At 42.6% G+C, this 26,598-nt stretch overlaps 1 protein-coding gene across 6 annotated transcripts; it reads right to left on the reverse strand.

The window, feature by feature from the left end:
* Nucleotides 1-313: 313 nt before the first annotated feature.
* On the reverse strand, nucleotides 314-25,639 carry MOK (MOK protein kinase). Of its 6 annotated transcripts, none has more exons than XM_066612273.1 (12): nucleotides 25,460-25,639; nucleotides 22,584-22,698; nucleotides 18,218-18,307; nucleotides 16,468-16,538; nucleotides 9,868-9,946; nucleotides 9,514-9,562; nucleotides 7,366-7,544; nucleotides 5,809-5,910; nucleotides 2,980-3,153; nucleotides 2,588-2,699; nucleotides 1,601-1,687; nucleotides 314-1,399 (listed from the first exon to the last, which is right to left on the reverse strand). In XM_066612273.1, exons 1-12 carry the CDS (start codon nucleotides 25,464-25,466, stop codon nucleotides 1,319-1,321), a joined length of 1,146 nt encoding a protein of 381 aa, XP_066468370.1. In that variant the 5' UTR covers nucleotides 25,467-25,639; the 3' UTR covers nucleotides 314-1,318. The 6 variants fall into 6 exon arrangements, with proteins under 6 accessions (XP_066468370.1, XP_066468368.1, XP_066468369.1 ...); XM_066612271.1 differs by having other exon boundaries at nucleotides 1,484-1,687; XM_066612276.1 differs by having other exon boundaries at nucleotides 1,315-1,399; nucleotides 2,592-2,699.
* Between the last annotated feature and the right edge of the window lie 959 nt (nucleotides 25,640-26,598).

Here is a 26,598-nt window from a genome sequence, read left to right on the forward strand (position 1 = left end):
TTTAAAAGGTAAGGTCCTATCTATTTTGTACCATGTGTCACACAGTAACTGTAGACTGTTGCTGCTTATTCATAACTATAGTACAAGGCCCCCCCCCTCCCGCAATCATGGATCGGGTCTGTAGGCCCCCCCCATGTTTGTCCCCTCCATAGGTGAGTAGAACTCTGCTCCCCTCAGCCCTGGGGGGAGGCATTCAGCTATACCTGCAGTTTCACACAACCACAGGGGCTCAGAAACAAAACGGGCACGTGGCTATTCCTAAATATTTCTTGAAAGGTTTTCACTTCTAATTTGGTTTGGAAATCTAGTGCTCTTCTTGGTGATAAGTTGTGTATGTAGCTTGTAAGATCAAACAAGCTCATTAATTTTACTGCTGTGAAAAGAGCTTTATGTCATACCTTTCTAAAACTTAGAAGTGCACAGACGTTTCTTTTACAGAGAGATTTTGCTATGGAAGATTTATTTTTTGCAAAGGTAGATGCAGTTAACCTTGATAGTATCTTGCCATAGTCCATCTTGTACAGCAGTTGTGAAAAGGCCATGTAATTTTAACTAATAATTCTGAGACTAATTTTTAAAGTTTTTGTTGTCCTTGCAGAGAAGAATCTTCCAAAGTATAATATACTGCCAAATAGTATTGGTTCCTGCTATATACAAAACTGTGTTCTTTGACATGAGTTCTTGTCAAAGAATTATGTTGATGTAAATTGTACATCAACTATGAAATAGCCAACTTGTATGGCCACTGACACTACAGGAAAATCTTTGAGAGAGAGAGAGCAATGCCAATATCATCCTCCTGAACAACGCATGCAGAAATATATCTGCAAATTACATACGTAATTTCAGAAAACAAATCCACAATATTACACTTAAACTGGGTATAACATAATATCTTCTGGATTAAGAGTCAAGTTCTGAAACTACCACATGACCATCAAAGTTGACTTTGATTATGTATCTACAGTGACACATACAAAAATACAACTTTAGTTTTAACACATTATAAATAAGTACTATTTAGCATTTAATATAAAACATGAACAAATTTCATTCTACCAGTGTAGCACAATTGAACAAGTATATGATCCACTTAAGAGAATACAGTGTTCTTGTATATTGGGATCTATTTTTTTAAAAAAAATCATAAAGTGCATTCTGAGCAATGAAAATGAAGCTTATGTGGATAATTTTTAAAAAGGAATCAAGTACCAAAGGTACAAATTATTGTAGCATCTTGTTGCAGCATTTAAGATAAGAGATAAGGCACTGTTGTTGTACCTTTTGATAACACGGAGCGCACAAGAAGTCAAGTCCATCAATATCCTCCACCTCGTCTTTCTAGAGCAGGCAAATGGTACTGTTTCACAGGAGATTTAAATTCTTTCTGTTTTTCAGACTGTTGATGAGACAACAGAAGTTAAAATGGGTTGTAATCTACCTGTATAAAATGTATGTAATCAAATAAGCAAGGCAGAATTACCTTGCAGTATGTCCCAAAATATGTCACAGGCTGCAACACTTGGACTTGTCCGTTGGTTGCTGGTAAGGTAAAAACTGACTGAAATGTAGGGTTAGAGTAAGAAGCCAAGTTGTTTACCGCAGGAACAGTCAGTTTTGGCAAGGCTACTGCATAGGGAGGTCCATGATGTCCCAGAGGATTCTCCTGGGCTCTCCTAAGAAAATTCTTTTGAAATAAAAATATAGTTTTCTCAGAGCAGTCATCTTGCTGAAGGTTTAAATTTGTTTTTTAAAACTCTCAACCATGACCTCCTTTTGCATGGTCTTGTGGCCCAAGGTCCACACCTTAATAGCTTTAGCCTTATAGGTCGAAGTAAATGTAAAGACTTCCACCCACATAGTTTTTCGTGGCAGCTGTGTGTGTGCAAGAATGAGAAAGACATCTGGATATGCAGTTGGGAAGAAGTTTTCACTTGAGCGGGTCCTTCTACATTTTTGGATTAGTGGGAGAGCAACTGTAGAGGGGACAGTAACCAACCCAATAAAGGTGCATGTAAAAGAGAAATAGCATCCCTAATTGGGTAAGGCTCTCTTGAGAAGCACAGCATTTGTTGTTTCATAAAAACATTGTGGCACGGTGCAAGCTGTGCGACTTGCTGACACACCTGGCCACTGCAAAACTGGCAGCTCCACAGTTCCAGAATATCTGAAGAGGACTACTGTGGCCTCAATTGCACAGGATCATTCACATAAAAGTAACACAGATAACCCATTCCAGCATATCATCATATGTAGACCCTCATAGAATCACAAATGAAAGATCCTCAGAGTCCCATATACTGTGCCTGAAAGTGGGTTAATGTGCTATATTGCAACCTGCAATTGTGGCATACAGTATATATCTGAAAAGTCATTCCGAACTTGCATACCTTCTTTACAGTGACAGTATCTGGATTCAGCACAAATCCATACTGGAGCTTAGAATCTTTTTGATATGAGAATCTTGAAAAGTCTTGCCTTTCAGGAATTAGACAACTCAACCAGTTTGACACTGGGTTGTTTTGTTAGCAAGTCAAAGTAGCACTATTTAAATTAGCTTATTACTTTGTCTTTGATTTAAGATTACCTGCCTTTGATCCTCCTTTGAAATACGCCGCAAGCCGATAGAGTCCCTTTCTAATAGGTTTTCTGCTAATCTCATTTTCCTGCGCGTGCTCAAAGCTTGTTTCTCTGTCAACCTGTTCAGTGTAAAGCCAGAAAAAAACCCCGAATATGAAATTAAGTAGCACGGATGGGGAAAGTCAAACCACCACAGGAACTTTGAATTCGCACTTAGTCTAAGTAATGACTTAAAATGCAGAGATTGCCATTTCACCCAGGTTCTCACTGTGACACTGTGGGCTTAACAGTAGAGCCCATTGATCAGTGTTAATCTGAGGCTGACAGGTTGGAGACAAACTTCTGCCTCCACCTTTGTGTTTGGTTCATAGTCAAGCTACATTAAGAACATCTGCTTACCTCAACTCTCTGAAGTAAGGGTGTTGCAGCGCTTCATGGGCACCAATTCTTTCATCAGGATCATACTGTATCATTGCATACATAAGTGTCAAGCTCTTGTTGGACACATTAGGCATAAGAGGAGAGATTCCTTTCCCCTTTTTGATGGGAAAATCAAAGTTCATTGCTCTTGATCTGCATTTAAGCCAGTGAAATAAAAATTCAATCCCATAAACAGTTTCTGAATGTTAGTAGGTTTTTTTTTTGGGGGGGGGGGGAGGAACAGGACACCTTTAGAGATAAAGCTCTATAAACCTGTATAAGTAAAGCTCTGTTGATAAAGCTGCAACTTGCTCGTATTTGACTCCTGAATCTCTCTCCCAAAGAATGGGAAGCACTGCATGTTTACAACATCCCATGCCCCAAGTGTATAGGATAGGAAAACTGCCACAGTATATATTCCCTGCTAAAATAAGCAATCTGAGTGGCAATAAGCAATCATGGAAGAAATTAAGAGCCAGGCTGGATTAATATATATAATAATAATATACAGTATTTATATACCGCCTTTCTTGGTCTTTATTCAAGACTTTATTCAAGGCGGTTTACACAGGCAGGCTTATTAAATCCACGCAGGGATTTTTACAAATTGAAAGAAGGTTCTCTCTTTCAAGAACCACCACATTCAAGATGTTACACTCCGATCTGGTTTTAACATTCTGGCCTCCATCCTCCCACGCTCCGAGCAGATGGAACAGCTCAGCTGCAGCTTGCCGGCTGCTTCAAGGTCGCACGGTGCCGGTGGCCTCGAACTGGCGACCTTGTGGATGTTAATCTTCAGGCAAATGGAGGCTCTACCCTCTAGACCAGACCTCCTGCCCCTCTAGACCAGACCTCCTGCCCGCAACTCCCTGTCAGCAACTGTTGCACATAATAAAGGTGCTGCAGCCTTGGCAGAAATAAAGAAATCCTCCTGTGAAGTTTATGAAAAGGTGTCTCACAGCTGATTCACAGAAAATGGAAACCCAATCATATAAGCCAGTGGTTCTCAAACTCTCTGGAAGAGTTTGAGAGCCGCTAAGTTCTTGCATGGATAGGAGGGGGGAGGCAGCAGAGGTGGGGGAAGGCAGCAGTGCGATCCCCAGGATCGCGTCACTCAGGGGGGCTGCAGGGGCTTGGGTACACGTACCCAAGCCCCTGCAGCCTCCCAGGGTGCGGGGAGCCCGGCGCGACCTGCAGCAGTGCTCCCTGCAGCAGTGAAAGTAGATGCGGAGTGCAGTAGATGCGGAGTAGTGAAAGTAGATGTGGAGATGGGAGGCTGCAGGGGCTTGGGTACGTGTACCCAAGCCCCTGCAGCCCCCTCCCCCTGAGCGGCGCGATCCTGGAGATCGTGCTGCTGCCTCCTCCCTGCCTGCAGGCTGCCCCCGCCCCTTAAGGGGGCATGGCCAAGGCCCGCAGGCTGGGGCATTGCAATGCCCCAGTTTGAGAAGGCCTGATATAAGCCTGCTTGTCTATTGAGATCACAGAATGTTAAAAGTTGATGAACCTTGGAGGTCATCTAGTTCAGCCCCCTCAGCACTCTGAGGCTCTGCTTCTGCTAATCAGAGCCTATAATTTCTTGTTCCAACACTAACAAGTTTGGGAGCTTGTGACATGGCTGTCTTGGCAGTGGCACCTAGACTGTGAAATACCTTCCCCCAAGTCACCAGAAACTTGCATGACTATCACACTGCAGACTCCCTAGTACAGTATTTTGTCAAAGCCTTTTTATTTTGCTAGTCATCTGACCCAAGGTAATTGTTTGAGACCTGCCCTGTTATGTCCTGAGTTTACAGCTGCTTCTGCAGTTATCTATCTGCAGTTTTTGGTGGTTTTTATTGTTTGCATCTTGTATTGGAAGCCACTTGAATGGCTCAAAATTAGGGTGGAAAAGCACCCTATAAATACTAATAGTAGACTAATCAGCAGGGTTTGAAAAGGTTTTGCAAGATAAAGACCTCTAGAACTGTGAAGGTTTTGGACAAAATGGAAAGGGAAACTGCCAGAACTGATGTCTGTATTGCACTCAGAACGCTCCTATTCTAGCTACAGCAAATTCTAGCCTAATGTCTCTTATATTCAAAGATGCATTGTGTGCAAATAGAGAGCAAAGATGAATCTAACTTTAAAAAAATCTGTAAAGCTTGATTTGTTTTAGACAATCTCCAACAGCAATAAAATCTTATCATAAAAAATCCTTAATTCTTATATACCACTGCTGAATGTTAGACTTACCATAGTTATTTTAGTAATCCTTATACTAGATCTATAAGGTAGGTGAATTTCCCTATGTTTTGTGAAGTTGAGAGAAAATAGCTTGCTTAGGGCCACCTATAGAGTTAAGTGGAATAGAGTCAAGCTCTCAACTAGACACCTCCTAGCTCAACATTTTAACAGTTGTCAGGGACTCTTGAGATCTACCATAGAAGAGGTACTCAAATTTGAAATACCACAGTAATAAAGAGAAGAGAATGCTATGGTGTATTTGTGGAGAGTGGAATGAGGTGTAAAATAGATGCATATGTCTCTGCTAAGCAACTGAAAGTTACTTCCACACTCAGTCTACAGTTGAAGGTTACAATTCTATATATACTATTTGGTGCATGAAATCTGAAATTGGTTCATGCCATAATACATTTTAATCCTAAACTTGTCTGTGGTTTAGCTATAAACTAGTAAACTATGGATTCTTGATATAAACCATAAGTATTTTTTTCACAGATAAGTTATTTTAGGCCCACTTAATTATGGTTGTAATATATGTGAATTAAAGTACAAGTACAGTGAAATTATATCTCAAAAAGTACTTACTGCTTGAACTTATTAAGAATCTTCTTAGGAGGCGTACCTATAATGTCATGGATCTTCGCTATTTGGTCCAATTCATTAGATCCAGGGAAGAGTGGGTGGAAACTAGAAACAAAACGAGGAACCGAATTGGCAGTATTGGCATCAGTGGGTTCTGGATCCACCATAGATGAACAGTGGGTCCCCAAGGTAAGTAGTCTGAGAACCTTGAGAAAGTTTGAGTGTTTCACATATTAAGTTTTGTCAGCTGCCCTGAGCTTTGGGAAGGCAGGGCATAAATGTTTTAAATAAATAAACAAAACCCCTGTGCTAACTCATACATGCTACTGGAAGTAAGTCCCATTAATCTCTGAGACATGCATTGGATTGTGCTGCCAGTTCCCCTGGAATTAATGATGTTTCTGTAATGAATTTGGGATAGAAGATGGATAACACTTCATACGCTTTCCCACAAAGTCTGAATAATTTGAACACTTAGGTAATAAAGGCCTAGAACACCAGTTTTCAAACTGAGTCACGACCCAATTTTGGGTGGGCTGCAGGGTCAGTGCAACCCGGAACCCACAAGGCATTTTGGGCTATGTTGTGCCCCAGAATGGGTCACTGCAGTAAAAAATTTCAGAACTGCTGCAGTAGATGATGAAAATGCTGTGGTTAGTACCCCTTCCCATGAGGTTCCTTGTTTTTTTCCTCAGTACTTTTCCCAGAAATGAAAAAGTACTATAGAAACTACTTCAGCATAAGAAAGTGAGTTATTTTGGACTGTAAATCAGACCATACCTGCACTGTGTGTTTTAGCCAGTGAGGAAGCACTTGTTATTTCAAGTCCACAATACTGTGAGCTCCATCAAGCATGAACATTAGGACTACTGAATTTATATTCTGTCTTCCATGGACTTCAAGGTGCCATAAAATGGAAATCTCCAATAGTTTCCAATCCAGGCACTGACCAGACCCACACCAGGTGACCATATTGCATGCCTCCAGATGATGGCCAGGCTTTTTTGACTAGGGGCTACCACGTGCTATCTCTCAAATTCCCTTGGGTTCCAAAAGTGGATTTCAGTGCTGGACAAGAACATGATTTCTATGCTGGACATACTGTTTACTGAAGAAAAGTCAAACATATGAAGCTGCCTTACTGTGTTGGACTACAGGTCTGTCTGCCCCAATATTATTTACTGACTGCTGTGCAATTCCATGACCCAGGATTGACTATACCAGGGATGTCAAACTCGTTTCTAGAGGGCCGCAATTACCACTCATGGTGCCTGCTGAGGGCCAGAAGTGACATCATTAAGCAGAATGATGGCCAGAAATAAAGCACTTTGTTCTCACTTACAAATTCATTACCTGCAAATGACAGAAGAGAAAATGTGCAAATCTTGTTCATTTTTTCAAGATATGAGAGAGCCCAATTATAACAGGAGCCAGACAAATTGCTCCCAAGAGTCATATTTGGCTCACGGGCCTTATGCTTGACACCCCTCAACTACACCATGTGCATAAACCTACCCTAAACATTTCCCCAGTCCATCAAGTCCTTTCTGAACCATGTACCTTGCAATTTCGTAGAACACACAGCCAGCGCTCCACATATCCATTTTGTAACTATAATAGCCATCTGTAAGAAGACATTCAGGTGCCCTGTACCAGCGTGTAGAGATATATTCTGTGAATGGCTGTTTGGAATGTACACTCCTACAGGATCCAAAGTCTCCCAGTTTCAAAAGATCTTGCTGCAATAAGACAGTTGTGCAATTCAAACAAGAACACATTTGTAAAATATTTCTAAAACTAATCTCTTGAAGCTTGAACCTAAGCACTCGTTGTTCAGCCCATTTTGAGAAAGGAGAGAAAATCCAGTCCATTGATTAAAGTTTGGTGCCAAGAATACCAGTCCATAGTAATTGTATAGACAGTGTCTGTGGACCCTGGAAAATGCTTATAGGTTTGAGCATTCTAGAACAGGGGTCTCTAAACTTTTCGGCACAAGGGCAGCATCATATAACTGGCATGATGTCAAGGGCTGGAAATGTAAATTTAAAATTTAAACAAATACATTAGAGACAAATGTGAGAGGCAAAAACAGAGAGCAGGGAATTCCAATTTATTTCCACTCACCACCCTACCTCAGTGACCAGAACTACAGAGGCAAATAAATGAGGGTCAAAAAGCAGACAGAGCGGGGAATCTAAAACTGTTTTCAAACAGAGGGGGCAATAAAAGCAAATGAACCCAGGCATACGTGGCTCTCCACCCAACCCCTCTCCTCCAGCCTGAACTGCAATACCTTGCAGGTTGCATAGTAGGAGTCCCAGGATAGATGCTGCCTCCATGTGCAGCCCAGGTCCTCCTCCTTCTCAGCAGGCTGCTGGTCGCTACACATCACCTCCCCTAAGTTGCTGGATGCAGGGCTTGCCCTACGTGATTCTTGTAGAGCTCTGCAAGTCTTCTGAGAGCTCTGCAAGCCTTGCTTTTGCAGGGCCGGGCTTCTCTGCAGGCCAGAGATTCCCAGAAGGCTAGAGCATTCCTGCGGGCTGGATGGGGAATCCTCACAAGCAGGATTTGGCCTGTGAGCCATAGTTTGGAGACATATGTTCAAGAAGGTAACATTCTACAGTCAAAAACAAGTCTGTACATCTGAAACTTGGGTCAAAAAGACCAATTTGCTCCTATTTACCAATAGTGAGAGAAAATAGTCATTCACCAGTCAGAAAATACTATTGCTCAACCCAAGGGAGCACCTGACATTAGGAAGAAAAAATGTAATGCCTTTATTATCCATAGGAGTAAGATATGCTTCTAAATCAGATCCTAGAGGAATGAATCCCTCACCAAAGGGTCCCTCACCAAAGGCTACTGAAAAAACTCCACAGTCAGGGAATTAGAGGACAGGTCCTCTTGCTGGTTGAAGACCAGGAAACAGAGAGTGGGTGTCAATGGGCAATTTTCACAATGGAGAGAGGTGAAAAGCGGTGTGCCCCAAAGATCTGTCCTGGGACCGGTGCTTTTCAACCTCTTCATAAATGACCTGGAGACAAGGGTGAGCAGTAAGGTGGCAAAGTTTGCAGAAGACACCAAACTTTTCCGAGTGTTGAAGACCAGATGTGATTGTGAGGAGCTCCAGAAGGATCTCTCCAAACTGGCAGAATGGGCAGCAAAATGGCAGGTGCATTTCAATGTCAGTAAGTGTAAAGTCATGCACATTGGGGCAAAAAAATCAAAACTTCACATATAGGCTAATGGGTTCTGAGCTGTCTGACAGATCAGGAAAGAGATCTTGGGGTGGTGGTGGACAAGTTGATGAAAGTGTCGACCCACTGTGCGGCGGCAGTGAAGAAGGCCAATTCTATGCTTGGGATCATTAGAAAAGGAAAAATCCATTACGGGTTACAAGCCATGATGTGTATGTGCAACCTCCTGATTTTAGAAATGGGCTATGTATCAGTATGGGCTATGTATCAGAATGCCAGATGCAAGGGAGGGCACCAGGATGCAGGTCTCTTATCTCTTGTGTGCTCCCTGGGGCATTTGGTGGGCCGCTGTGAGATACAGGAAGCTGGACTAGATGGGCCTATGGCCTGATACAGTGGGGCTGTTCTTATGTTCTTATGAATAATCCCAATAATACTGAAATTGTTCTTAAGAGTGCTTTCAAATGGAAGCCTCATTATGTTTGCTACAGTATTACTAAATTGTTCTTACCTTTATTAATATGTTTTCTGGTTTCACATCTCTGTGAAATATTCCATTCCTGCATCAAAAGAAGAATTGACAGGTGGGTGAGTGTTTGTACAACAGGCTGGGATCCAAGAAGCCTTCTGCATATTGAGATCACTCAGTTCATCCATCCCCCTTTCTCAACATAACTCCTTGCACTCCTCCTGAAAAAACATCCTTGGATCTTAGAATGGCATTCAGCATGGCACGTGCTCCCAGAAGGAAAAATCAACAACCACTCTACACAGGAGAAAAGACATCTAGATGCATGCATGTGAGCCTTTGAATCCCAGCCCAATTAAACAGCCAAGTATTAGGTTTACAAAGAATCTATCCCACCTGTGCATGTGATCAAGAGACTTGCATAGCTGGTACATGTAACTCATTATTCTTCTCTCAGGCAATGGTTTTTTCCTCCCTAGAATGTGGAACAGTCAAATGAAAGTGTTGTACAGTTTTGTACAATTAACTTTGAAGATGGAATAGTTTACATTCACTTCTGTCAGCTGTATTTTAATATCACTTATGAGACAAACTACCTATGAAAGATAGTGTTTGTGCATTTATGTTTTCCATATTGGTAGAGCACCGATACACATTTGATTGGTGCAAATGCAACACCGGTTCAAACATGGTTAAAAGATCAAAAGTGAGCCCCAGGAATGCATGCCTCTTCCCACACCTGTTGGGACCATGTTCTCCTGTTCTGCTTTAACTGCAGTTAAGAGAATCAGTGACTCTAACTTTACAGAGTTCTAGTTAACTGTGGTCAAGATTGGTGCTGACACTTCTTTGAATCATGATGAGGCCAGCATGCATACTTGCTCCCAGGAAGTTGGGGGAGGAGGGAGTGTGGACTCCCAAGATTGGCTCCTAGTCACAGTTAAACAATATCACAGTTAAAACAGAGCATCAGAGGTGCCCAAAGCAGCTTATAAACATCAATTAAAATACAAAAAACAAATCACCCCCCCCCCCCCAAAAAGCAACGAGCATAGAAAACCCACAAAAAAGGCAGAGCAGGTTACTAAAATCAGAAACTATGGTGGGAAAGCTAACAGGAATAAAAATAGTTTTTAATCTCTGCCAAAAGGTCAACGGGGAAGGCACAGATCAATTCAATTTGGAGGGAATTCTGTAGTATCAGTGTTACCATACAGAAGGTCCATCACCTTGTTGTCCTCAATCTAGCCTCAGTCAAAGGTAGGACTCTAAGAAGGGCCACCCCAGTGACTTTGGGGGACAAGCAGGTTCATACAGAAGAAAATGATCCCTCAGAAACCCCAGTCCCAAGCAGCAAAGAGCTTTCTTTGAAGGTCTAAACTAGCAGCTTTAGTTGTATCTGGAAACAAAATGATAGCCTGTATAGCTGCAGGAGCTCTTGAGACCACATGGGTGCCACATAATGCACTAATTGCAATTTCCAGATAGCTTTGAAAGGCAGCCACACATACAGCATGTTACAATAGCTGACTCTTTGATGTCACTACAGCATAGACCTGCATGGTCAGGTCTGACTGACCAAGTATAGATGCAGCTAGCACACCAGCCTAAACTAGGTAAAGCCTCCCCCGCCCGGCCACCAATATCACCCTGCAACACAAGAGCAGTTGACGATCAAGGACCCCCAAGCTCCAAACCTTCTCTTGCAGAGACAGCACAACCCCATTCAGGACAGGTTGACAATCTAGCACTTGAGTTGTAGTTCTCTGAACCAGGAGGATTTATTGGATTTAATTTCAGTTTATGAACCCTCATCTAGTCTCCAACTGTCTCCAGACACTGCTCCAGGATTTCAACACCCTCACTGATATGACTCAGAGAGCTATTGGTGACACTGAAACCCCAAACTCCAGATATCCCCCAACACCTTCTGGAATCTAGTAGCCAGAGAGGACTGGAACCATCGCAAAGTGGTATTTCCAAATCCCTACCCAGCCAACCAACCCAGAAGGAGACTACCTTCAATAGCACTGGAAGTCTGTGAGATCCAGCAAGACCAAAAGGGACACATATCCCTACCCAGGCCATGACACAGATCATCCACCAGGACAACCAATGTAATTCATGTCCTGAAGCCTGATCTAAAATCAGATTGAAAGAGCTCCATATAATCCATTTCATCTAGGTTCTGCTGAATCTGAGATGCCACCACCTGCTCTATCAATTGCCCAGAAACAAGAGGTTTGAGACAGGCTGGTAATTATTCAATGTAGTGAGGTGCAAGGAGGATTTATTTCTAAGAGGGTGAACCATAACAAGCTTCAATACCGCTGGCAATCTCTCCCTCACAGATGGAATTAATCACCCTTCCTGACCACTCAGCCAGTCTCTGCCCCAAGCAGACTGAATAAGGCAAACCAGGCAAGGGTTAAGCAGGTGGGCAGAAGGCTTCACATTCCAAAGGATCCATGTCCATGTCCTCAGATTGTACAAAATGAAAAGACTCCAAAATAACAAGACCAAAAAACACCATGGGACATCAACAGACTCTGTCAAGGTGGAGTGCAAGTCATGATGGGTGTAGGTGATTTTATCTGCAAAGTGTCTAGCAAACTGGTCACAGCAAGTAACTGAGCTGTCCTTTTAACACCCTGGGGAACCAGTGAAGCAAGCCCTGGACAATCTGGAAAAACTCAGTTGGATAGTTCTTCACAGATGCAATACAGATGGAGAAAAAAGCCACCTTTGCTGCTGTCACCACCACAGAGTGGGCTCTAATATAAGCTCCAACCCATGTTTGAGTAAGTGGTCTATCAAGCCATTTCATTGCCTGCAGCTCCTCAAGAGAACAGGGAACTGCACTGGCTCTACGACAAGCAGAGGTCACTCAGGAGCAAGCCCTAACTATTTCCTCATGTGAGAAGGTAACCTTCAGAAGAGCTGCCAACTCTGGCAGCAGGAAAACTCTCTCCCCCAAAGAGTCTTCAGAAAAATGTGTTTGCAATCTCGTGGAGCATGTTAGACATTCTAATAGCTTTTGCATTTGCTATTTTAAGTCTCGAACCCTCAGATGTTTTTCTTGTTCTGCAGGGGCATGCAATTTTACTTTTATTATCTATCCAACCCAAAAGTCTGGATAGGGTTTGAGTCTGGGGGAGAAGAAGAGCTAGCACGAGTTTTAAAAATCAAATATCCAGATAACATTTGTATCATACTACTAAAAAAAGATTTTAAATTTCCAATCTGCTTTGAATGCCCGTTAGGGAGATAAAGCAGGGAATACATTTGTGAATAAATAAATAAAGTCTTCAGTTTTAGTGTGTGTTCCCCAAAAGCCAGTCTAAATAAGAAATTGTTGAAGCAGTTCCAGATCTTACAGAATTACCACTGACACAGAGAACTCACATGGCAAATTCAGCAACTGCTAGGGAATATGTTGATCTCTGTGGCAAATGTAATATCCAGCCCAGTCTTGACAAATCTATAGGAAGCAGCAATTTCCTATTTATGACTACCATGTAGCTTCTTCATGTGTCCTATTTCCCTCAATGGGGTCAACAGTTGGTGGACCCCTAAAAAAGCTTGTCAGAAAAGAGGCTGTCAGAGGGTGGACCCTCCTAAAAAAGGCTGTCAGAAATAACAGGACAGAAAGGAGAAGACTTCTGCTTAACTAGAATGAATCTGGGATACTGTATATATTATAGAGAAACAGAGGAAAAAAAGTCTTTTTCAGGGTCTAAAATCCAGTAAACTATCACTTTATCTAAGTATTTGCTTCTATCCCCTCATACAGCAGTAGTTTGCTTCTTGCTCAAGTACTTGCAGACATGCTGAAATGAACAAAAGTAATGAACTGGTAGTGTGGACAATACAGTACTTTAGCAGTAAAGTTGGAGAAAAAACAACAGTACTGTTGGAGGGGAAAAAACTACAGTTGTTTGAGGGGATCGGTGTGAATGTACCCAGAGATTTAACTATATATAGTATAGTATTTGATTTTTACATGTTTGGTCCTAGGGCAATTAAAATGATCCTCAGTTAATTTTTTTTAAATGGTACACTGAATTGCATATTGTACACTGACTCCTTCTAGGGCATGCAGAACTTCACCCTCAGTGTTTTAAAAGGAAGAAAAACAGGTGCAGGACCTTTAAGCATCTACATGAAAATGAGCCATAAATGAATATATGGGTGTGCACCACATAACAACCGGGATACAGTCTCCTATCCTTGTTATTATGCGATTAGGTCATTAAGTGAACATTCAGTCTAATATATTGCCTTTGTTGTGTAAACAGACACTCCATGCCATACACTAGCTGGCTGTATAGGCTACTAGAGATAGATTGCCTCTTTTTAGGAGTCTCTCTGCTGTGTAAACAGACACTCTGCTACAGGCTATGAAAGATGCGATTGCCTTAAGAGCATCTTTATTGTGCTTTGACCACCATCGTATATGTGGTCCATCATTAAACAAACAGTTGTTAAGCGGTGCACACTTGTATATTACTTAGTAGCCATGGCTTGGTTGCTAAGATATCCTATATTAAAATGTGCCACAGATCCTGCCATAATACTGTTACCATTTCAGCAGGCACTTTCAAAATATTCACATAAGTATCAGCATTCCAATCTTTCAGAAAATGCAACAGTTTAAATCTTTTCCAATACATGCTTTCTAGATGACTGACCCAATATATTTTGTTAGTCAAAGTTGTTGCTGAGCACCTGTTGCTATTAGAAAATTATTTCATTCAAATTATTGCTTTCAAATGTTGACAATCAACATGGTTTATCTTTTTAAATTTTATGTATGTGAGTTGTCTGCTAATACAGTGTCATCTAAAAAAAAATTCTTAAAACCACACCATGTTGTTGTAGAGTTGTAGTTTGGAATTTTTTCAAGTGTCAAATGCAAGAGAAAATTCTGCTTTGGGCCTGTCATAGAAGACTTATAAGAAGATGTTTTGCCATGCTATTTACAATGTATGCACATAGGGGAAAGAGCCCCCCCCAAGATAGGGTGTGGTGCTAGCAGTGGCCCCTTGGCTCAAGATCAGCCAGGGAACCAAGGTTTAACCCCAAGGTTCTAACTCGGTGAGCTATGCAGCAAACTCACCTGCTCACCGAGTTAGAACCTTGGTTTTAACTCGGTGAGCAGGTGAGTTTGCTGCATAGCTGCAATCACTAGAGGCAGCCAGGTCATTACAGGATATAAGCAGTACCTGAGAATGGAGAGGTTGTGGTTGGAGAGAGGAGGAGGGATGAGGGGACTTACAAGCTTATTGGACTGACTGTCTGGTTAACTGACTCATGAACCAGCTAATCACTCATGAACCAGTGATTTTCAACCTTTTTTGTCTCACGGCACACTGATAAGGTACTAAAATTGTCAAGGCACACCATCAGTTTTTTGACAATTAACAAGGCACACTGTGCTAGTGGAGGGGAACTCACATCCCCACTAGCCCTACTAACAAATGACCCTCCCCAAACTCTCGTGGCACACCTGCAGACCATTCACGGCACACCAGTATGCCATGGCACAGTGGTTGAAAATGGTTGCTCTAACTGGATGGACAACAAACTGGCACACTGATGGATTAGCTAAAACTGGCACACCGATTTATGGACTAGCTAGCAGATTAAACAGACTACTGAATGGTAGAGAACTGAGGTGGTACTGCTATTCCTAGAAGAACTGCTGCTTGGAGAACTAGGAGAGACCCTGCAGCCCTACAGGCAAGCCACCTTTCTGATGGTGCTGGGGTTCAGCAATAAGTTTATATGCTGCTTGATCTAGCTATGCTTGGGCCGGGGGGGGGCGGCTAATTAGCTTGAAGTGGGCATAAGTTCTCTAGGCCAAGTTTAGAACAGGAATTTGGCAAAACAATGCACACATTAAAAATGGATACAAAGGATGTTCATACAAGGCTTTCCCACACCTCAGAAGACCTCCCAGACTCTTCTGAAAGGCATTTCCAGTTTGCTGGCAGGGTCCCCCCCCCACATTTGGTGGAATTCTGTATCTGCAGGGAGTTTTGGAACATATCCCCTGTGGTTAACGAGGGACCACTATACTACAGCAGGAATCCTAATAACACATTTGACAATGATTTAATTGGACCAGTTTAGACAGTTGAACAAATTGTTTTGTTCAGTCATGAATGAGGTTTCTAACTCTCTCCAGCAGATAAGTTCTTTCTTCCCCTTAAGTGCTCCATGGCTTGCTCAGCCACTGATTTGGTTTATAAACCATAATTAAACTAGGATGTAAAACTAAAATTAAACTCTGGTTTAATCATGGTTTGTAAACAGCACCAGCTTCAAATGCATTACAGCACCTTGTATTGGCAACCTTCAGTCTCGAAAGACTATGGTATCGCGCTCTGAAAGGTGGTTCTGGCACAGCATCTAGTGTGGCTGAAAAGGCCAATCCGGGAGTGACAATCCCTTCCACACCGGGAGCAAGTGCAGTCTGTCCCTGGTCTGTCTCCCTGGCTATGGGCCTTCCTTCTTTGCCTCTTAGCCTCAGACTGTTGGCAAAGTGTCTCTTCAAACTGGGAAAGGCCATGCTGCACAGCCTGCCTCCAAGCGGGCCGCTCAGAGGCCAGGGTTTCCCACTTGTTGAGGTCCATCCCTAAGGCCTTATTTCCATGTCAGAGTTCTGTGCTGAAGCTCTCTCTCACTCCTTTGCACTGTCAGGCAGGTGTTTTCCATCAGCATCTGTTAACTATAGAGACATCTCTGTATTCTCAAATATTTCTCTGCCTTCAGATACTGGGCTGAAAAGTACATGGATTTGCAAAAAGGGATATATTCCCACTTAGTTTTTCTGCATCCACAGGGATAATAACATCAATGTTCAAGTTTCTCACATCTACTTAACATTTTTCAGTTACCAAACATGAGCCTGGTTTTTGCATAGATGAATGTGGTATCCAAACCGCTAAATAAATAAATGGCTTTTTACCTGTCTTGGTATAATCTACATACCCTTGATCAGTTCATAAATGTTCATGTCCATAAGTTCACATATTAGTGCAACAGCGCCAGCTTTCTTGTCGCTAAAAAAAAAGTTTGGTTTATTTTAACTAAGTGGAAGCAAGGTACCCTTGGAAGAGAAAAATAATTTATAGACTTATTTGTGGGATGCAGTGGTGTCACTAGGGTTTGCTTCACCTGGTATGGGAGGCCAGTGTGTCCATGATGGACTTCTCCCAGGCAGTGGGCAGGGCAATGACCCAGGCAGTGGGCATGGTGATAACACCATTACCCCACCTGTGCTGGTTTTCTGGTTATAACTTTTGATTGAATAAAGATTTCAACTCAGTTTGTTTCATTGCATTCTGCATCAAATGATACACAACATGATGGTATTATTTGAAAATACCAAGATTTAAAAATTTGGGCCAGTATTGGTGTCACCCACCCCTATGCACTTCACCTGGTGAGAACCGCAACCCTCTAGCGATGCCACTGGTGGGATGGGAGGTAATTCAAGTCTTCCATGTGCAGAAAGTCTAGATTTCTTATGGTAGTATTAGTATTTCAGTGCTTTAAAGATCTGCTTTTATAAGTATTTACATTAACGTAAAATAAAATTTCACATTGTACTGTAAATACAAGAAAAATACAAGACAACTCTTCACGCAGGAGTCAAACCCCGTCTTTGTCTCCAAGTACATTAAAAATGAAAAACGGGCTCATGTGGAGATACTGATCTTTTAGCTGGAACCAGAACACACACACACACACACACACACACACACACACACACACACTGATTTTCTGGAAATGTCAAAGATTCTCCAAAATCTTTCCCAGCCCCGTTATCTGAGAACCTTTAACTGAATGCCTGAAATTGAACATGGGACCTTTGGTATTCCAAGCACAAACGTTTCCATTGAGCTATGATCTTCACAGGGAAACCAATTTGGCTTGGACTATAAAAGATTTCAGTCTCCTTTTGGCAATAAAGTCTCATTTTGGCATTAGTCTCCTTTTGGCAATAAAGAACCAGTGATATGACAGTTTGCTCTAATGTTCTTTTTGGAGTGTATAAATTGTTTTATAGCTATTCTTCAGAGTCATCACTTCAGGATCAGTGAAGTGTCAAAATTGTAGACAGAGCTGGTGAACTCTTGCACATAACTATAAAAGGAATTTAAGTCTTTGGCAAAAGTTCTGAATTCATGAGTAATTTGTAGGGTTATGTCATGATGGGAGAATACATTAATGAAGACAAAACACTGTTTTGTTTTTTAAATAGTGGAACACACATAGGCCTTACTTGTCAGGTAGCATAAGATGGTCACCAACATAACAGATGCAATGGTCTTTAATTACTTCCATTTTTAAGTTCCAAATGGCATTTTTGTTGCCTCTTTGGTGTTGACATTTTGGCATTATAAATACACAACTGAAAACTACTAATGAAGATGGAACAAAGTCAGTGTATGGATTTATAAACAGATTCCCAGTAATCATATCAATGAAATGTACTGAAATACCACTAACAAGATCTAGTTCTAGCTTTACCACTTTCCAAAAGTAAGTTTATTATCACCCTGGGAAAAAGAGGTATAAGAGAAGACAGAGCCTCATCATTCAGCAGGGAAAATAAAAGGCTGTTGCCTCAAGTCTTTGATTAAAATGGTCTGACAAATTTAATGGTGATTAGACACATCTTGATTCTTAACTTGAGTATTCTTTACTAGTGTGGTAAAAATTTTGCAGCACTCACAAAACCACTTCATGCAACTTAAGGATATTTGGGTGTGGATTCAGTCGCCTCAGTGCTTGTATTTCTCTCAGGTTGTTCACATGGTCAATACTGAAATACAGTTCAAAAAGTGAAAGTTAGAGTACAACATTTAGGTTGTAATTTTGACTAAGTTGCCCCCTGCTCTCCCAAGAGGCACTGCCTAGGGTCACACAATCAAACAATGGTTTAAGTGGGAACGTGAACTAAGTCTGCACACTCCCTTCTTACATGGATCCTGGCTCTGTTAAACCTTCACTCATGCAAAACTGGAAACTATGCAATTTAACTCTGGTTTACAAATTGGGAAGTAAAACCAACTTTAAACTGTAGCTTAATATCTTGATTTGTAAGTCAGAGTTAAATTACATTTTCCAGCTTCACTCAAGGCACACAGCCATCAAATGAGTCAGGATTGAAACATCATAGCGCCACAATTGACCCAAGGAGAGGGATTCAACTTTTGTTTGTGACCAACAAAACCATGCTTTCTTCAGTGATGTGAACCAGACCATAAATGGTAATTTAAAAACCCTGCAAGCTGTATGAGTATGCTTGCATGTGTGCACTGGGATTTTTCACAGTTTTCTTTTTTTGACTACAGTCTGTAATGCTGTATAAACAGTATTTACATACCACTTTTCAACAAAAAAGTTCACATAGCAGATTACAGAAAAAAAAGTCAATTAACTAAATGACTGTATAAAGCAGTTGTGTGCCTGCCATAGACCTCCCGGCGGCAAATGCCCCAGGCGCTGGCCGATAGGACCGCAGAAGCCTCTCTGAGGCTCCCGACGGGGCGGAAACTGTGCTTCTGGTTTGCTGGAAACAAAGTTTATAGCGCTGGGGAACCTCACAGAGGTTTCCCTGGTGTGGGAGGAGGTTGCACGAGACTCTGTGAGCATCTGGTGAGTGGGGGAGATTTCTGTGCAGGGGAACGGCGATAGCCCGCAAGGGGGTGCCATCGCAGAGCCTTGCCCCAGGCGCGGGGCTGCAGAGGTCCGTGGCTGGTAAAAAGTTCCCTAACAGGGTAGTGCAGTGGTTCCCAAACTGTGGGTTGGGACCTGATTTTTCATGGATCACAAAACTGACAAGCCAATAGTTGACAAGGCAAATGTATGGAGTCCTTTGGAAACCAAGAGGAGCACCACATGTGTTTACTCACAAGCAGGCAAACATGTCTTGGTCCACTTCACAGGGTGGGCTGAGGGGAAAGTAACATTACAAACATGGTCCTGATCCAAGGAATGCAGGCCTAACAAACTATCAAAGACCCTTTCATGGACAAGGAAAATGTCTTGAGAATAGAAAGCGAAATGGAAGCAAATCGGCACATTTACTCACGAGTAGGCAATTGTGCCTTAAATCTTATTGAAGGCTAGGCTAAGGGGAATGCAAGACCACCAGAATTGTCCCAATCAAATGAACATGGAGCTTAATAAATGCTCCAGAAGGTGGTGCCCTTCCCCCCCCCCCCACCACAGTGAAAAAGGGTAAAAACAGGGGCTTGAGTGGCTGGTAAATTTTTTTGTAGCCTCATAAAGCTAGGTGGGTCTCAATAGAGCAGAGATTCTAAAACTCTCAGGGAAAATTTGAGCCACTCTGTGTATGCGGTGGCGCATGTGTGCCTGCTGGATGTGACCTGCTGGATTGTGCTGCTTTAGAGGAGCGTAGGAGCTTGCTGCCACTTACCAGAGCCTGCAATAGCCTTCTGGGGGTGCAGGGAGCCACTGCACCAGCCTTCACAGGGCTCCCCACACTGTGGAGACCCTCTAAATCAGTGATTTTCAACCTTTTTCATCTTGTGGCACATTAGCAAGGCACTAAAATAGTCAATGCACACCATCAGCTTTTTGATCACTGACAAGGCACAGTGTGCTGTCAATGGGGGCTCACATCTCCCAATGGTCATATTGATGAAAGACCCTCTCCCAAATTCCCGTAGCATACCTGGGAACCATTTGTGGTACACCAGTGTGCCAAGGCACAGTGGTTGAAAATGGCTGCTCTAAATCATGATTGTGACCTCTACTGGTTTTGCATTTGCGAAACCAGAAGTGGTTGTGATCATGATTTCAAGGGTCTTCCTCTAATCAGACACCCACAGGGTTTGTATTCATTTTTTAAAATTCAGAATTCATTTTAAAATCAAAATTATAATATACAATATATACAATATATTATAATTATATTCTTATGTTCTTATTATAATTAATTATACAGGTGGAGTCTCATTATTCCTGAGGGTTCCTTTCCCAGAACTCAGGTGGATGACAAAAATCGAACTACAGCAAATCAATTTAAAAAACAAAGTCCTTTTGTTGGTGATTTTAAAACAGCCTTGCTGTCCTTTGTGATGTTAAGATAGAGTAATTAAGAGGACAATCCAATAATCAGTCTCTCACCAGGTTCAGCTGTTCAAAGGGAGGGGGGTCGCTTGGAGAGAGAATGATTGATGGCTGGTCAGCTGGCTGCCCTTTCTCTAACTATTGTAAAGGACTGTTTTCCTTTAATTTAAAGGGCCCTTCTCATCCTGTTGAGATAAAAATCTCTACAACAGTAAGAAAAGCATTTCAAAGGAGTGCATTTTTCCCCTTCTCCAGGGATCAGCACATTCCTTCTCATTTGTAGGGGCCATTAGAGCTGAGTCAAATCTGTGTATAAAAAAATCCATGTATAACAAGGTTGGACCTGTATTACATTAGCGCATAATGCACCGCAGATACCCGCCTGTAAGTCAACCCCACAGATAAGTCGAGGGCAGGTTTTGAGCCAACAATCATGGAATTTTCTAAGACCCTCGGATAAGTTGGGGTAAAACTTAGGGGAGTGTCTGACTATAATTTTGTCTGATGTTACTCGAGGTCAGATCCTGAAAAATAACCCACCACTAACTGTTACCTAAGAACTGTAGTCTCTAATTTATTAAAAGCATAGTAAAAGATCATAAGATACATTTTCATTCTTTTTAAATTCTGGTCTTCACTACCTTTTTGTAAACACTATCAGAGTAAGTGCACTGTAAACAACATACCAGTAAAACAGTGTTTCCCAACATGGTATTCATGTACTCCCAGGGACACTCAACAGGACCTTTAGGGGTACTTGAAAAAGAATGAAATAATGGTAGAAAAAGGCAGGTCCTGCTCCAGAATGTCTTGCAAGGCAGGAATGGCTTGTAAGGACTGGTAAGGCAGGAAGGGAGGTAGCTAGTTGGCTGTGAAAGCCCCACCAATAGTCATCAATTTGGTCATCAATTCACCTATGAACCAGTGATTGAAAACCAGCACAGTAAAAAAACTGAAACATAAGATGGAAAGTGACCAATCAGAATTTCTCAGCACACTTCTGGTGCAAAACAGTGCAAAGGCAGTCTTCTGTTCTTCAAACAGATGAAAAGAGAAAATATGTGATGAATACATGAAGTCTGGGCTTTCATATGGAGGAGATGAAGGCTTGTATTATTAATGAGAAACATTTTGCTAATATGAAGGGTACAACTTATGGAAATGGGCTGCCAAGGGATATGCAAGTGAAAAAGGTTGGGAACCACTGCAGGAGAACCTTTAAGGTGTCTGGTGTGTTAAGCCAGAAGTTCTACATACAACATACAACCAGTAACACATAACTTAGAGTGTGCAATTCAATTTACAGCAGAGAGATGAGATATTTGCAACCCTTTTTACTCAGAAGTAGACCCACTGCTTTCCATGGGTGTTATTCTTAAGTAATGGTGCACTGGGAAAGAGGATCCCATCCTGGTGTTTCAAAAAACAGAACTGCTTTGCAAGCATTTGCAAAGCAGAACCAGGCTGCAGCAGAAGGAAGGAGAATAAAAGGTTAACTTTCGCTGAAATGTCCCAGGAAAATCACTGGGAGGTGATAGCAGGCACCTCCCTATAGCAACTAGGGAGGTGCCTGCAAGGTGCCTGCCTGAGCTGAGGAAACTTTTCAGAGTTGAGAAATGAAACTGTTCAGAGTTGAAAGGCTCTGCCCTCTGACTGACCCGGAGATAAGGTGAAGTGATAATTGGAGCTTGATTACTTGGCAAAAATTTCAAGTACTATACCTTGAAATCTACGGTATCTACGGTATATTATAATATATATTTATATTATATATATATATATATATATATATATATATATATATATATATATATAATATAAATATTATATATAATATTTATATATTATTAATTATATATAATATATATAATATATATATATTATATATTATAAGAGTATCTACGGTAATTATATTATACAATATTATGCATACTATCATACAAAGCATTTACATCTCAGTTAACTTAAAAAAACACTTTTGTTGGGACAGCTGTACCTACCTTTCAAAATGCTGTTTCATTTGTTTACAAGCATAATATTGTCCATCTTTTAAACTCTGTATCTTCAGAACATCAGAAAATGTTCCCTCACCAATCTTACTAATTGTTTTGTATTCTAGAAAAGGTCAAAATTTTAAAAAAAATCTAGATTTTAGTATACATAGCATGGTGAACATACTTACAACAACCTCAATCAAATTCTACTTCAGAAGATACATTCATCATAATATTTGCTTATGAATTCACATGGTGCACCCATTCCTATTCAGAAATCTGACAAACAGAGCTTGTCTAACCAATTCTCCTATTATCTTTCTACATCAAAGCATTTAACAGAAAGCTTCTGCAAGTACAGCTCTTATTACTGACAGTTATTCGAGAAGCTAAATGTTGGTTGAGACTGTCAGATGGTGAAACAATTCCTAGAGGCTTTTCATTGATTAATGGAGTGTTAGATTCTTAAGCCATGTTCTACATGATATTTTCTAAATTGAGATCTTCCTCTGTAGTAGTTTATGAAATGAAACTGTTGTTTTGTTACACAAACAGACTTCTGAATTTGAAACAAACAAGAAACAGAAATTTGGAGGAGAAAAAAGCCCTTCATTTAAATTCAAGTTTTCTGATTGTGAGTTCCAAGGATGTGGAAAAACAGGCCCTACACTTTGCTGCCATCCCCTTGGCTTCAGATGGCAGCGGTATCCTAAGCAGGGCCCTATCTGATGATCATAGGGGACATGCAGGATTATATGAGGAAAGGTGATCTTTGAGGTATCTTTGTTCTAAGTCATATAGGGCTTTAAAGGTCAACACCTTGGCTCAGAATGGGCAGCCATTGTAGCTGTCAGAGCAACAGCATGGCAGTTTCAGCTCCACAAGCCCTACTCACCGTCTAACCAATGCAAGTTTGCCCAGGCCATCTGGCTTATTTGCAACTAAAGGGAAAAAAAGAAGCCCTTCATTTAAATTCTGCAGTAGTCAGATAAAGCTGTTACACTGAGTAGTCTTCACTCATAGGATCCTCATCCTATGATGAGCATTCCAGTCATTCCATGCTCATTCTAGATGCAATATCTCTGAACTCTTAAGTACTCTGAAGTGAGTTTTTGCCTTCCAGGGGACACTAGGCACAGCCAGGGGTGTTTATTATATGTATTAAATGCAGACCATGTTAGTGTTTGAGCTGGCCTTAAATATGCAACATTAGAGTACTAACCAGACTGTACTAACCAGACTTCCCTGGCGGAGGCAGAGCCATTCTTGTAATACTAATGAGCTCTTTTATGTTTACTAAACAGCCAGCCATAGACACAGTGCAAACAAGTTACAGGAGAAAAAAAGTTTTCTGGTTTTGTTGGAGTGAAGTCCATTTTTGCCACACTTGCTGGAGCTAGAACATCATGTGGAATTCTTATAACTAGAAAGGATTAAGGAGGTTAGAACTGGAGGTTTTAATATCTATCATGGTTCATTGTCAGACAGTACAATCCCACACAGTTAAGTCAGATGTAAATCCTACTCTGCTGAATGGTGCTTGCTCAAAGGAAAGTGTGTCCAGAATTGCACTGTTAAACAATAAACGCCACTGAATTCAGTAAGATTCAGAATTCAAAATATGTTTTTGGTTCCAACGGAACCTGTGGCAAGGAGTTCCACAGACACTCAATTTGAGTGGATGTCCCGCGCCGTGGCTCACACAACTTGAGTGGATGTCCCCTGGTTTTGGTGTTGAGTGAGAGGGAGAAGAACCTCTATCTTCCACCATAACCTGTGGCAAGGAGTTCCCTGGTTCTGGTGTTATGTGAGAAGGAGAAGCTCTCTAACCACTCTGTCTAGCACAACATCTTGTGACAGGGAGTTCCATAGACACTCAATTTGAGTGGATGTCCCCAGTTCTGGTGTGAGGGAAAAGCTCTCTAAACACTATCTAGCACCATACTCTGTGGCAGGGAGTTCCACAGACACTCAATTTGAGTGGATGTCCCCTGGTTCTGGTGTTGTGTGAGAGGGAAAAGAACATCTCTCCAACCACTCTAGCACCATATCCTGTGGCAGGGAGTTTCATAGACACTCAATTTGAGCAGATGTCCCCTGGTTCTGGTGTTGTGCGAGAGGGAAAAGAACGTCTCTCGAATCACTCTATCTAGCACCATATCCTGAGGCAGGGAGTTCCACAGACACTCAATCTGAGTGGATGTCCCCTGGCTCTGGTGTTGTGCGAAAGGGAAAAGAACATCTCTCCAACCACTCTAGCACCAAATCCTGTGGCAGGGAGTTCCACAGACACTCAGTCTGAGTAGATGTCCCCTGGCTCTGGTGTTGTGTGTGAGGGGAAAGAACATCTCTCCAGCCACTCTATCTAGCACCATAACTGTGACAGGGAGTTTCACAGACACGCAATCTGAGCAGATGTCCCTGGTTCTGGTGTTGTGCGAGAGGGAAAAGAACATCTCTCTAACCACTCTATCAGCACCATAACTGTGGCAGGAAGTTCCACAGACACTCAATCTGAGCGGATGTCCCCTGGTTCTGGTGTTGTGCGAGAGGGAAAAGAACATCTCTCCAACCACTCTATCTAGCATCATATCCTGAGGCAGGGAGTTCCACAGACACTCAATCTGAGCGGTTGTCCCCTGGTTCTGGTGTTGCGCGAGGGAAGAAAAATCCCTCTATCTACTACTATATCCTGTGGCAGGGAGTTGCAAAGTTCAGCTCTAGTGGCTTCCCCTGGTTCGTGCTGAGTGGGAGGGAAAGAACCAGGTCCAGTCATATTGCCTTGATCTCCAGAAACCCTCCCTGGGAGGTAGGCCTCCCTGTCCGTGCTGGGGGGGAGGCCCAGCGCCTCCCCCCGTGCTTAGCGGCCGCCGCTCCCTTACTGTTCATCTCCGTTCGCGTTTCCCGCGGACCCGTCCTAGTAGGCAGCGGGGAGGGGGTGGGAGGTCCCCCTGAGGTTCCAAGCCCCCTCCCCACCGCAGAGTCGCGCCGTGTCAGCGCGCCATGTTGTATCGCCGTCGCCCTGGCAACCGCCCCGGAGCCTCGGGAGCGCGACCCCCTCCTAGCCCCGCCCCGACCTCGCGGCCCGCGCAGGCGCACTGCCGCCCGCCACCAGCCCCTTGAACTCTCTCGCCTCCCCCGCCCGCACGGAAGGTCGACGCACGCGCCGTGCCTCACCTCCGCCCTCGCCTATTGACTGCGGGAACCTCGAACTCGGCTGCATGACTGCGGCTCCTCGACTGCGCATGCGCGGCACGGCTCGCGCATCTCCGCAAGGGTCTTCCGTCTTGCGTCAGCGAAGGAGCTTCTGCCGGGGCTTCCTTGGCGCATGCGCAGTGGCTTCTCTACATTCATACATACATACGTCCAGCATTTGCAAGTGCAAGCTTCTTTCCTGTCGGCGCAATGTTCCGACTTACAGTCCAGTGCTGTCCACTTACCTGGGAGTAAGCCCCATTGACTATAATGGAACTTACTTCTGAGTAGACGTGCATTGGACTGGGCTGCAAGCCATCCGCACTTACATAGGAGTAAGACCCATTTAATACAATGTGACTTCTGAGTAGACAAGCATAGGATTGCAGCCTGACAGGCCTCACAGTCCCAGCTTGGGCTTGGCTGCTCCTCCTGACCCAAGCAGCACTCGGGTGTCTCTTCGCCTGTCTGCAAGCTGGAGGGAGGCTGCAATCCTATGCCCACTTACCTGAACACAATGGAACTGACTTCAGAGTAGACATGCACAGGATTCGGCTTGGAGGCGCTCGACTTCTGGACGCTCCTCGAGGAGCAATCCTATCCAATTTTCCAGTGCTGGTGCAACAGTGGCAATGAGGCATGCACTGCATCCTGTGGTGGGAAGGTAGTCACAGAAGCCCCCTCAAGTTATGGGAACATTTGTTCCCTTACCCTGGAGCTGTATTGCAAATGCACCAGTGCTGGAAAGTTGGATAGGATTGGGCCATCACATGTTAATTTCTCAACTTAACTACTGGTGGTGACCCCCCCATACGATATATATTTT

This window comes from Tiliqua scincoides, chromosome 1 (genome assembly GCF_035046505.1).
Source record: "Tiliqua scincoides isolate rTilSci1 chromosome 1, rTilSci1.hap2, whole genome shotgun sequence".
Taxonomy (NCBI): Eukaryota; Metazoa; Chordata; class Lepidosauria; order Squamata; family Scincidae; genus Tiliqua; species Tiliqua scincoides.

Bases quoted from the DNA above. Each gene is read 5' to 3' on its own strand.
- MOK (XM_066612271.1), bottom strand. The intron at 5,911-7,365 runs GTACATGGTTCA...TTTTGTTTCTAG, and splicing joins GTGTTCTACGAAATTGCAAG to TTTCCACCCACTCTTCCCTG. The intron at 2,700-2,979 runs GTAAGCAGATGT...TACACTGAACAG, and splicing joins CCTTACTTCAGAGAGTTGAG to GTTGACAGAGAAACAAGCTT.